We start from the raw sequence: 12411 nt of genomic DNA, 5'->3' as shown, positions 1-12411 counted from the left end.
TCACGCGAGGATGCTACCCTTCTAGCATAGCCCATTTGCTTCCGAACATCTGTCCTACATAGCTTGAGTAGTCTTTCGTCTCTTATACCTACCTAAGGCCAGGATTCAATTAGGTATTGGTTAACGCTCACCTTGTTTTCTAACATTTTAGTCGTGAAGAAACAACAATTTTCTTTAAAAAGAACGTTACCTATCTCACCCAAGAATGTATGTATTTATAAATCCTGTAAAATTTTGTAGCTACGTACTTTCTAATGTAACGAAATCTGAAAAACAGGGCCTGTCCTGTAGTAATTGGTACCTACTCAAAATTCGTACGAACTACTCAATAGGAGGCACGAAGAAACTTCTTTCAATATCAAATTCATCCATGCATCGTAAGTCGCCATTTCCTTGTTTGCGAATATATCATATTCAATTCGATCTAAATAGGTAAATAAGTAACTAGGCTAAGAATAGTGTACCAGTAAAGTCATTAAGTAAATTTAATGAAAATAAGTTGAGTAAAACTGTATTGAAATTATCGTGCTACCACTGCTACCTACAGCCTCTTGCCCTTCATTTAAATTGATAAGAATACCTACGGACTGTGGAAGTGTTCATTGTTTTCAAAATTAATTACGTATGTAAGCACTATTTTCTAGCAAAAATTAAATTTCGAAATCCCAAATAAATACGAACCTGCCTACAATGTTTTTATTTATACTGCATTCCGCTTGAAATAAAACAGGGGCCCCCCACGCCCTAGAACCCGTCCCCGAGAGCGCGAACAATCAAAACTACTTTCCGGTTCGCACGCTTTCCAATGCCGAGGCAAATCGAATGCCGCCGATTGGCTAGTCGGTTTTAGCAAGGCAGCGCTGCCACGTACTGATGGATCAATAAACAAATCTGTGGTGCCCGCAAAATACAAGTATTTAACGCCAAATTGTTGAAAAAAAATTGTGATATTTAGTATTCTCATTTGTTTTGTGTGATAAAAAACACTAACATTTTACCTGTGAACACAAATAGTGTGCACTGAATAATGACTTGGGTGTTTCTGAAGCGTTCTGATGCCCCCCTCTCGTAGCACAAGTTTCGCTGGTTGTTCTTCTGGCGTCCATATTTGTGTGTAAGTTAGATTTATTTTTTATGAATACTACGGCTAAAACAAAGCGTTTTTATTGTATTTTTTATGCCTCGTATTAGTTTTGTGCATGGTTAGTTTATAAGCGAATATTGCAGATTGTGTGTGTGGTAATACAAATTTGATCGTGTCGTGATTCCACCTCGTTTCGAAATCAGCGTTATAGGGTCAACGGAGGTGTAAATTCCGTCGAGATTGTGTTGCTCTATTCTAATGCGTTTGTAAGTTTTTCGAATTTCACGTTCAATATAAAGGATTTTTTTGCAAATTTCATTAGTAACGCCTACTTAGATTCTTACACAATCGTTCAAAATAGTTGTTTTCGTATCTATTAATACACTGTCTCCTGCTTGTTGTGTAGGTGGTTGAGTAGCCAAGTATTTTTTTTTTTTATTTTTCTGCATTGTATTTGTCTCGTCCATTTGTAGTGTAGAAAAATATATATATAACTAAAAGATTATTATAAAGATCGTTCCCTTAAAACGTTAACCATGTTTTCATATATTGTTATCTTATTAAATTATCTTTTAAAATGGTTGCAAGTTTGTGATATTTTTACCACTTCACATATAAAAAGTATATTCCATTCTATATTTGCAATGTAGTCGCTATTAGCTCCATATACATTTTAGTATACAAAAAAAGAACAGTGAAAACATTTATTAATTTGGTGTAGAAGTGTCCCATTTTTGTAAACAATGTAGATTTTTCCCATTATATTTTTTATAAATTATTTAGTTTAACATATCTTAGTTATATTCCTTTATTTCTATGATTGTAATAAAAGAGACACCTTTTATGAAATCAGTTTGAGCGAAAATATTGAAATATGATAAAAATATGTGATGGACCATAAAAATAAATTGATTTAAATTAAATTACTTGGGACAATTGTATTTCCTTAAATATATGTTTATGTTCCGTTTTCCTAAATAAATAAATAAATATATAATTAAGGGACATAGAACAGTTACTTATAATTTACGATGGCTTGTCATTCAAATGCCAACACCTATTGAATATCACTTCGTTCAGAGAGCTATAGCTCAGTTAGTCACATTTCGATAGACAAAGGCAAGTTGGTCTAAATTTTACAAGTCATGTAGTTTAGGTACAAAATTAACAAGTTTATGTGAGATAGAATACTCCAAAATACTTGTTTGTCCATAACCGATAACTGTAGTAAGAAATTTAACTCCATTTTATATATTAAAAAGAAAACAAATAAATTTATAACATTTTGCTTTATAAATGTAATTTTCTGTGTGAAGGCTACAATTTTCAATAGAATGCACGTTACAATGTGGGAACAACTAAAAAAAAATAATAATTACATTACTGTATTTATTTTTTCAATTCAAAAGCTTCCCTAGACCAAATTTTATTGAAATATCTTATAAAGTGATAGATTTATCATAAAAATATTAAAGTGCATCCAGACATGCAACAGAACATTGTAATGCAACTTCGATTGGGACAATTGTTAATAATGCAATATTGACTTGTATCACTGCCTTGAATATTCTGCCATTTCAATTGTTATTCAGTTCGAGTTATCGTTTCGTTCCGTTGATGCAGCGCCTACATATGTGGATGATCCTCGGGATAATGATTTTCATTTTTGTCGTTTCCCTCCTTTTTTTTATCTTCCTGTAGTGAAATCTGCATATTTGCCCCAAGCATCGTTTTTTTTTTTAATCATTGTAATGTTGTAAATATTTTGTATTCTGCGGTACTTATTTTCCACATGTATCAATGGAATAGCGAACTTTTTCCTGTTATCATTCCATGATTATAATCAGACTACTTATTGAATGATGTGATTATACGTAATAGTCGAGAGAGACAAAAGAAAGGCTTGACTGACATAGAAGTGCAACATTTTTTTGTTGAAGTACTGCAAAACTAAAAACTGATAGAACAGTATGATGTAATGTTACGCTGTTCTCTTCTCGGTTCTATTGTTGCAAATTTTAATAAATCCACATTATTTTTGTTTCATTTACAATTTTACAATGATGTTGGAAGATTTTTGTGTATTCTTTTACAGTACTTCCGTCGTGTTGTTGTTGTGTGACATGTGACATTATCAGTGTGTATTTCTTGTTATAGATCTCTGGCTGGCCAGACTGATATGGAGCACTAGTGACGATGCGCGCCCCTACCCCCTCCGAGCCGAAGTCTACATTTCCTACCTACCAAGTGCCTCAAGAGTCAGCCATGAGGGGCAGCGCACCCCCAGTACAAGTCGCAAGGGCAGCTTGGGGGGGTCGAGCCGACCCCCCGAGTCCTTCCCGCTGCGCCCCCAGTGGCGCTTCATCTGTGATATCCGGCTCAAGTTGCTGTTCACTTGGCAACTCTAATATTAGAATGCAATCTGTGACCGAAAATTGTCTTCTGAACTCTGTTACCGTACCAAAAATACAACGTATTGACCATGGCATGGTCACCCACAATAATAGCTCTAAGTTAGATGATAAGTTTGGTGCTTTACCCCCTGGACGAGACATTCCCAACCAAAAGTCTGATGACCTCGAACTGCTCCAAGACCTGAATGCACTGAAAATTCTTAAATGCGATAATACAAACTGCGATAACAACGATAACAAGAACCACGACGACATGTGCCACCTCAATAGGCTTAAACTTAAACTGCGCACGAATAATGACAACAACATTGCAGCTCAGGACGCCCGCCTGGCCATACCCCTGAGGCTCAGGGGTGGCGGCGAAAGCTCCCTTAGCACCGGCACCTCAGGCTGGGGCACCCCGCCTTCACAGCAGGCCAGTAACAACAATGGTAAGCATCTTACAATAGATATTTCTGCAAACCCCCCGGGTGACCAATAAATAATATTAATTTTGCCGGTTAGAAAAGAAAAATGGGGTTCTCACTCATCTGAAAAAATCATGGATGTAGGCTCGGTAGTATATTCATATTTTACATACTTGATCATATTTTCAAGTCTCCTTCATACTAATAACTTAATAATTTTGATCAGGTAATTTTTAATAAAAAAACAAGAAGTGTTTCGTTTTTGAGACATCGTTAAATATTCTGTCATAATTTTTTAAAAATATACCTCTATATTATTATATTCAGGGTGTATATGGATCTGGAAAACCTGGAACTATCAGGAAATTTCATAGATCTGGAATTGACGGAAAAATATCAGAGAACTTCTCAAATTTTTATGGATTTTTTCAAATTTCAGTTGTAATGACTTTATTTACAAAATATTGCCAGTGGATGTTACTTAACTGAGAATTGTTACTACTATTACTAATTTTACTAATTCACAAAACCGTTTTCTATAATTGCAATTGAAACTTTCGAAAACTAAGTGTTTCCTGACTGTTTACGATTTTTTTTTTTTGGGAGTTCTATTACCCTGTGAAGTTTGGTGTATGTATTTTAGGACATCCTGTGTTTAATTTTTAATATCCGATGGGTAATAGTAAAAATTGACTGAATAGTCTTAAATGAGGAAGTTCATAATAGGTTCATATTTTGACATGCATACTTTCATAAATTTTTTCGATTAACGTACTGTGGTCTATTTGGCTTGAAAATCTATGTCAGGGGAAAAATCTTTAATTATTCTTAATTATACTGTCTTGTGTTCTCTGGACCAGCTTCTGTTTGCCTTTAGTGTTCTTGATATATAGGGTGATTCAGAATTTATCCAAAAAGAAATTAACAACTATTGTTATTATTAATTAATAAAATTAATTTGTGGTTTTAAATAATAAAATAATTTAACATACATGATGTTATAACATATGTTCAAAATTTTGTCCACGGACGTGTAAACTCTACGTTTCTACGAACTAACACAAATGTTGTCTTGTTTCACCATAAATTAAAACGATATCCATCACTCTGAGTTGCTATACACGCAAGCCATTTTTGACACTACCTACTAAAAAACTATTGTAAACACAACAGATAACAGGTAAACACTGTCGCAACGGCAATTGTAAAATCGGATTTCAGTATTCGGAGTTGCTGAGGCCACGTGGCTCTTCACGCTTAGGTATTACAAATGACGCTAGAGGCTATAGTTGTCCAGCTATGTAATGATTGAAAGTACTACAACTTCAATAATTTTTTTCTCAGAAACTATAAGGATTTTACAAATTTTAGGATATTGACTCCTATTGCTTCTATTCTTAAATTTTTTTGGATAAATTGTGAATCACCCTGTATAACATTATACTTATAGCGTGTTCCAATGTCCATATTTTTCTTATTATTAAAGTAGACATAGCCCTGATATCACCATGACTTCAAATATGACGCAATATGCATGGTGTTCCATTTAAAAAATGTTATATAAATGCATACTTTGATATTTAGCATATTCCAAAATAGTTAAGATAGACTCGCTTTTATAACTAATAATCTAGTACATGTAAATGTAAATTTAAGATCAAGGAGCAATGATGGTAGTGGTTATGGAGAGGAATTTTAATTTTGATAAATGAATGGAAACTGGGAGTAAGATTAGATTTTAGAAACGAGTATTAGAGAAACCAAAAGAAAATTTATTCAACTTGCTCTAGTTTTTTAAGAGAATACTTGAAATTTTTACGTTCAATTTAAACATTTTCTGATAAAAATAAATGCATGTTTTCTTTTAGAATTTTACCATTTTCAAAAATAAAATAATAAAGATGGAGGCTACAAAATATGAAGATTTATTATTTACTAAAAAAAAAATAAATCTTATATCTGCATCTGAAACTTTTGCACATACAGTGTGTTTTGGAAAAGGGCCCAAAAATTCAGTGACTGATAGAAAGGACATAATTTTTTCTTATAATTTTGGAGATACAAGATGATAATACTTTTGATTCAAATTTTGTTATATCTTTTACAAAATAGTACAATATATTGAATTTGCAGCAGGTAAAGATTTTGGCAATGTTAAATAAAAACTGTTCTTGTTAAAATTAATGAAATTGCACCATTTTCAGGAAAAACGCAATTGACTGCCAAAATTAACTAGTTTGTATCTCTTAAGTATATCGCTTTATCAAGTGCGTTCTAATAAGTACAACGAAACCTTATTGTTAAGTCTTTTACTGTTTATTCATTGAATGCCAAATTATTATTAACAAAATGAGTGGCAGTGTTTACAGATAGAAATTGGATTTGTAGAAGAATACCTTTATTGCGTAAAAAGGTATTTTCAATATGCAAAAAACCTAACCTCAAAATATATCATTGAAAAGGATACCAGTTAGTGACCTTTACAAGATAGTCAAGAACTAACAACATTGTTGTTTTTAGCAACAACTTACTTGCAAAATACTATATTTCATAGATAATGTAACCAAAATGTCGGTATAATATAATTTGTTAGTTATAAACAGTATTTTATCAGTTTATACAAAGAATGGAACCCAATTCTCTATTAATTTACCAATATTGATATTGGAGTTTGTTAGTTTTAGATAAGATTCTGTGTTTGTTTTGTGAATGAGTTAATTAACACTAATGAAAATTTATCAAGTTTCACTTTATTTTTTAAATTAGTCTATTCACTTAAAATCTAGTAATATATTTTTTTAGTCATTTGACTATGGTTTTTTAACTTCTACACTCTCCATAAACGTACAATATTATAGCAAATTCTCATGCATTAAACAAGTAATGGAAACCACATAATTTGAAATGTCGACAGGCTTTTGAAAAATTATACCCGATAAAGTTGAGAGTGAGAGTAATATCTATAATTTTACATTTTTGCCGTGAGCAAGCCCCCATTTTTCGGCAACAGTATTACTTCGGTAGAGGGTAGAGGTAGGTGGTACATTAGCATCAAAAAAAGAATTCTGTTTCATGTAGCGACTAGCTCGAGCGGTTGGGGCACCGCTAACCCAGTCAATCAGACCACCGCCGGTACCCAACAGTGGAATAACAATGCTAATCGACCACCGCCGTCAAACCAAGGCCATACTCAAAACGGTAATTCCGAAGCATTTCTATGGAAGTAATTTCTTAAGGGCCCTTCCTTGCAGGAAACAAATCCAACGCTAGTGGCCAACAGCCTCCTACTTCCCAGTCCAACACTACTGGCTGGGGCCAACCCGGAACAAAACCCGCACCCAACAACTCAATGCCGCCTACTACTCAACCCGCTACCTCCGTCACCAACACTTCGAACAACAACGGACCAAGCAGCAACACGAAACAACAGCTAGAACAATTGAACAGCATGCGAGAGGCTATCTTCAGTCAAGATGGATGGGGCGGAGTAAGTATCCATCTGTATTTCCGAGGGTAATAATAATAATTCTAGTGTATTGAAAAAATAACGACCATTTAAGTACTTTGGGATTTGATACTGTTTATATGTTTGCCGAATATTTTTCTGGTGTGTAGTGACGGGAAATATTTTTAACTGCCTTTTAATTATAAAGGTTCAAGTGTTAATTGTACCATCGCTATATTTCTAGTTTCTGTGGTCCTTGTTCTCTTCCAGGAGTTCCATATCCAACAAAATCACAGTGGTGTCAGATGTGCCTCAAGGTTCCTACTTAGGACCACTGTATTTTAATGCTTTTATGAATGATATTCATGAGTGTCTCTCCCATTGTAAGTGATGAAGATACCATATTAGCCTTATTTATAAATAATATGGTTGAATAACTTATCGAAGTTAGTCTCCCATAAAATTCCTGTCACCCTTGTTGAAAATATAAAGGTGACAGGGATTTTATAAATGAGTCGTCATTTTTCCAATATCACCTCCAAAGCATTAAAAATATTCATCATCATTGGCGCTATAAACCTGTGTAAATCTTTGCCTGTTCTACCATCAGTGTCCATTCTTCTCTATTCTTCGCCTTGGCTTTCCAATTTTTAATTCCTACTGTTCTTAAATTTTCTTCCATCTGATCCTTAAATCTAGCTCTGGGTCTGCCTCTCTTCCTATGTCCAGCAGGTGTTTGCAGGAATATTTTCTTTGGGGGTTCCATGTCGTCCGTATTGGGATTTATTAAATGGGATATGATGTTTCTGTTTGGTCTCCATAGTAGGACTCATGTGTTGAGAGCTTTCAGAGCTGACACTTGTATTTGGATTACCTTCATGCCTTGACATTTCCTATTGCATAAAGCATAGATTTAAAACTATTTTCTTATTAACAAAAGTAGTTGTCCTTTCTACTTCCCAGAATTGTTTTCCATTTTCATGTTTGTACATCGAACAAAATGATAGATGCAGTTCTTTTATTTTTTGCTTAATGCAATTGATTGCTTTATTTTCTCCTTTCGTCAATTGTTCTTTTGTAATTTATGTTTATAATTTCTGTTTTATTTTTACACATTGTTTCATTGTAACATTGAACAAAAAAAGTGGGCTTTGGGTCGTAAATAAGTCATTCTAATTCGGGAATTCTGTAGCAACACGTGAACCAAGACACAAACTGGGACATCCCCAGCAGCCCGGAGCCGCCCATGAAAATGGACGGATCCGGTGGTCCCCCACCATGGAAACCTGCCGTCAACAACGGAACTGAACTGTGGGAGGCCAATCTGCGAAACGGTGGACAACCGCCTCCGCAACCACAACAAAAGACTCCCTGGGGACATACCCCATCGACGAATATCGGAGGAACTTGGGGCGAGGACGATGACACCGATAGTTCCAACGTATGGACTGGCGTACCCTCTAATCAGCAGCAGCAGTGGGGTGCTGGCGGTAATACGAACAATGGTGCTATGTGGGGCGGTAAGTTGTTTTTTTTTTTGACGTTATTTTGATGGTTTGTTTGCTGTGAGTTAGCTCCTGATGAGTACTAACTTAAATTTAACGTTATTACAATTCCTTTGGATTTTTTTTTTCAGTATTGTCTCTAATTAGTTTAAATTTATTTTAAAGTTAATTATAGATAAGAGTACTAAAGTTAAATTTTTTATGATAGAAATTTTGTAATTCCGGTTAAAATATTGTTGTATACTTGACGGTGGGAGGTTTTTTATTTTTGAGGTGCAAGTGTGGCCAAATTTGCATAACTTAACGATTAATAATACGCCAAAGCGAAATATAATGTACCTCTTTTCATTTTGGAGTTATTGTGAAACACTGAAAATTTTTTTTAATCAAAAATGGAAAGAGGTGGTCGTTTTAAATCCACAGATTATCAGGACATTTTTTATGGAGAATTCCAATTTGTAATCGTTTGTTTATGCACATTTTTCTATTTATGTTGATTTCACATAATGATATGATTTCCTTTTTCTCCTCCAAATATCAAATTATTAACAGTATTTTGAAAACAAAACATCCAACTACAGTTTTTAGACAGTTCAGTAAAACTTTCGATTATGTCAAAATTTAAAGAGATAAACATGCATTTTTCTTATGAAGAAAGAGGTGAGGTTTGAGGTGTGCCTCAAACTTATTGATTAAATACTCTGAAAAATATCAATTTTCGGTTTCATGTGAAAATTACATCTTTAATGGTCTAAACTTTGACATCAATGAAGATTTAACTAAATTGTTATAATTGCCTATGGCTTCATATGCCCTACACTGACAAAGAGTGACCTGTAATATCACGGGTACTATAAAAGCACGACCATTCGCCAACTAGATGAACCTTAATTTTTTGTACTGATAATAGTGAAAGAAATGACTAAGTACTTTGCGGGCTATATAGCCCGACCCGTATTGAATTAATATTCTAGGTAAACGGTTAGGATCAATCCTTGTTCAAACTACCCAGACAAAAAATGGTTTTGGATTTAGTAGTCCTCATCAGTTTGCCATACTTCTGAAACAAAAGGTCTCGTCTGCAAAATATCTTGAAAGGCAAAAGTTGCATGACATTGCCCTCTCCCGACAGGTGCCACAGCTAATTGACGACAGATTCAAATTCTCTACAAAAAATATCCGAGTTTAAAAATTTCATTTTGTGGATTTCAAATTTTGGAAATCAAAATTTCAAGTGTTTTTGCTGAAAAACTCCAAAAAACAAAATTTATCGCCAGTCATCATCTTATTCGCCATAAAATTCTGTAACTTTATCCGAATTTGACCGACCACGTATGTCTTCAAATAACCAAAACCCTCATATGGTAGCTTGAAAAAAGTGGCTTGAGTTATATTGAGATATATTAAACTTTTTGGCATTTATTTATATTTTAAAAGTGTGAAATAACTTGATTTAAATATTTTTGCATTGACCACAGTTTTTGCATACACTGCTTTATAACTGCTCACATTTCATTGAGGTTTCAGTAACATAGTAACCCATAACTGCATTATACATCTTAAATGGGCTTAAATCACACTTACATCATCATATAAAAAAATGTTTTTGTAAATAAAAATTTCAAAAACAAAACGATTCCAACAAAACAATCGCGAAAAACATTTAAATGACAATATGTGACTGTTCTTGTGATTTTGTTCGTTATAAGAGGTTTGGAGTGGTGTGTGGCGCTGATGGTTCTGTGAAATGTGCTTTTGCAGAAATCAAGGGTTTTACCTTTAAAATACGACACGTCAAAGGAATTTTAATTTCATTTCTGATGAAAAACAAAACGATTTACCTTAAAACCCTCGATTTTTTTTTGTCTACATTGTACTCTCAGGCCCTAAGAAAGAGAACGACTGGGGTACAGGTGCAGGTAATACGGGCTGGGGAGGAGACCCGCGATCTGCTGACCCACGTCAGGCCGGCATGGACCCCAGAGAGATTCGTCCCGAATTGAGGGATATGCGTGCCGCAAGTTCCGATCCCATGCGACTGTTGGACCCCCGTGAACAAATGAGGCAAATGGCTGGTAGCGATATGAGAGGAGACCCGAGAGGTATAACTTTAATTGACTTACTCTTTTTTTCTCTTAGGTGTTGATTTGTTATTCTTATACATTTGAAGTGATTCGTCTCGGCAGATGTCTTTGATACAGAAGAAGCTTCAGGATGCTGCTTTCAGTTTTTTTGTATGTTTTTTCCCCACTATCAAATTTCTACCTATTTAAAAAATAAATTATCGAGTACAATAATTGTAAAATAATGAGTTACAAAACCGTTTTAAAAAATACTGAGGCAAGAAAATTCATCATAACTTTTTTATTCGCAGTTTTTCGAAATTTTTAACCTTCAGTTTAAAAACCATTACAAATTTTTTGTTCCAAGGAGACTAACATTTCCCAAAAAAAAATAAGTATACTGTTTTTGGACATTATTTTACGAACATATTTTTTAAATGTTCTTTTTTACTTTTAACTTTGTTTTAAATCTATTTTTTTAAATTTGATTTTATTTATATATTTTTGTTATAAATTTTAAAACTTTATTTTAAATCAAATTTTGGACAAAAAAAATCATACTTTATATAATTAAAATTTATTCAACTGTGATTCTTTCCAAAATGACATATTTTTCGAATAAAATTGCAATAGTACATTGTGTAACGAGTGGGGAAAAGTTGCCAATAGCGCCTCACGGACGCAGTTAACGCATGAGCGAAGCGAGTGTGGAAAGCGCCCAAGTGGCGCTATGGCAACTTTTCCGAACGGGTTGCACATACTATTTTCTATCACAAGTGCAAGTCGTTATGGGACCTATAGCATAGGGGGTTAGGTGCACGGAATGTGCTAGATAGTACAACAGCGTGACGTTATTTTCATAGCGCAACGCTGGAGTGTTGCGCTATGAAAATAACATCACACTGTTGTACTATCTAGCACTTTCCGTGCACCTAACCCCCTACACTATAGGTCCCATAGCGAGCGCGCGTGATAGAAATGTCTTTTCTATTATATGTACATTTGGCCAACAACATACTTTAATTATTTTTGTCCTGAAACAATTTTATTATATTGGTGGTAAATTTTGTTTTATTCTGTTTCAAAATGTCTCCAAAGTGCCATGTTAGTCAACAAAATATCCCTCTTATTTCTCCGTTTCGCAATTGTAATATGAATGATTGATAGAAGGTGCCTATAATAAATTAAAATTACCTGAATCACACCAAATTGGCGCTATTGGCAACTTTTCCCCACTCGTTACGCAATGTACTATTATATTTAAAATTTCTCAAATGAATCAATTTGGCCAAAGTGTAGGCTAGTTGCGGTGCTGAAAAAGTTTTGTCATTTGAGATGAGTTTTTTTAGCGATACAGTGCAGGCCATTAACATAACTGCAGATGTTCAAATATTTTTTTATAAAACAAACTATATTTGGCAATTATAACTTCTTCAGAATTGTAACTCACAAGTTTCTTATGATTTTTTACGCACCAAATAATATATGCTCCT

General features: G+C 34.1%; 1 protein-coding gene across 10 annotated transcripts in view; it reads left to right on the top strand.

The window, feature by feature from the left end:
- The window catches only part of LOC108909263 (protein Gawky), a 58780-nt gene that overhangs the window by 31102 nt on the left and 15267 nt on the right, over positions 1 to 12411 (top strand). For 6 of the 10 annotated variants that reach the window (XM_018713541.2, XM_023456526.1, XM_018713540.2 and 3 more), the window contains exons 1-6: positions 895 to 1114; positions 3242 to 3929; positions 6984 to 7103; positions 7157 to 7392; positions 8543 to 8870; positions 10739 to 10957. In XM_018713541.2, the coding sequence (XP_018569057.1) occupies positions 3281 to 3929; positions 6984 to 7103; positions 7157 to 7392; positions 8543 to 8870; positions 10739 to 10957 (1552 nt within the window). In that variant the 5' untranslated portion in view covers positions 895 to 1114; positions 3242 to 3280. Of the gene's footprint in view, positions 1 to 894; positions 1115 to 3241; positions 3930 to 6983; positions 7104 to 7156; positions 7393 to 8542; positions 8871 to 10738; positions 10958 to 12411 lie in introns of those variants that run through there. The other 4 variants (XM_018713543.2, XM_018713538.1, XM_018713544.2 and 1 more) reach the window with 4 other exon arrangements.

The sequence above is a fragment of the Anoplophora glabripennis genome, unplaced genomic scaffold (genome assembly GCF_000390285.2).
Source record: "Anoplophora glabripennis isolate ALB-LARVAE unplaced genomic scaffold, Agla_2.0 scaffold306, whole genome shotgun sequence".
NCBI lineage: Eukaryota > Metazoa > Arthropoda > Insecta > Coleoptera > Cerambycidae > Anoplophora > Anoplophora glabripennis.
The sequence above is the reverse complement of the archived record's forward strand: the minus strand, read 5'-3'. Positions and strand labels throughout refer to the sequence as shown.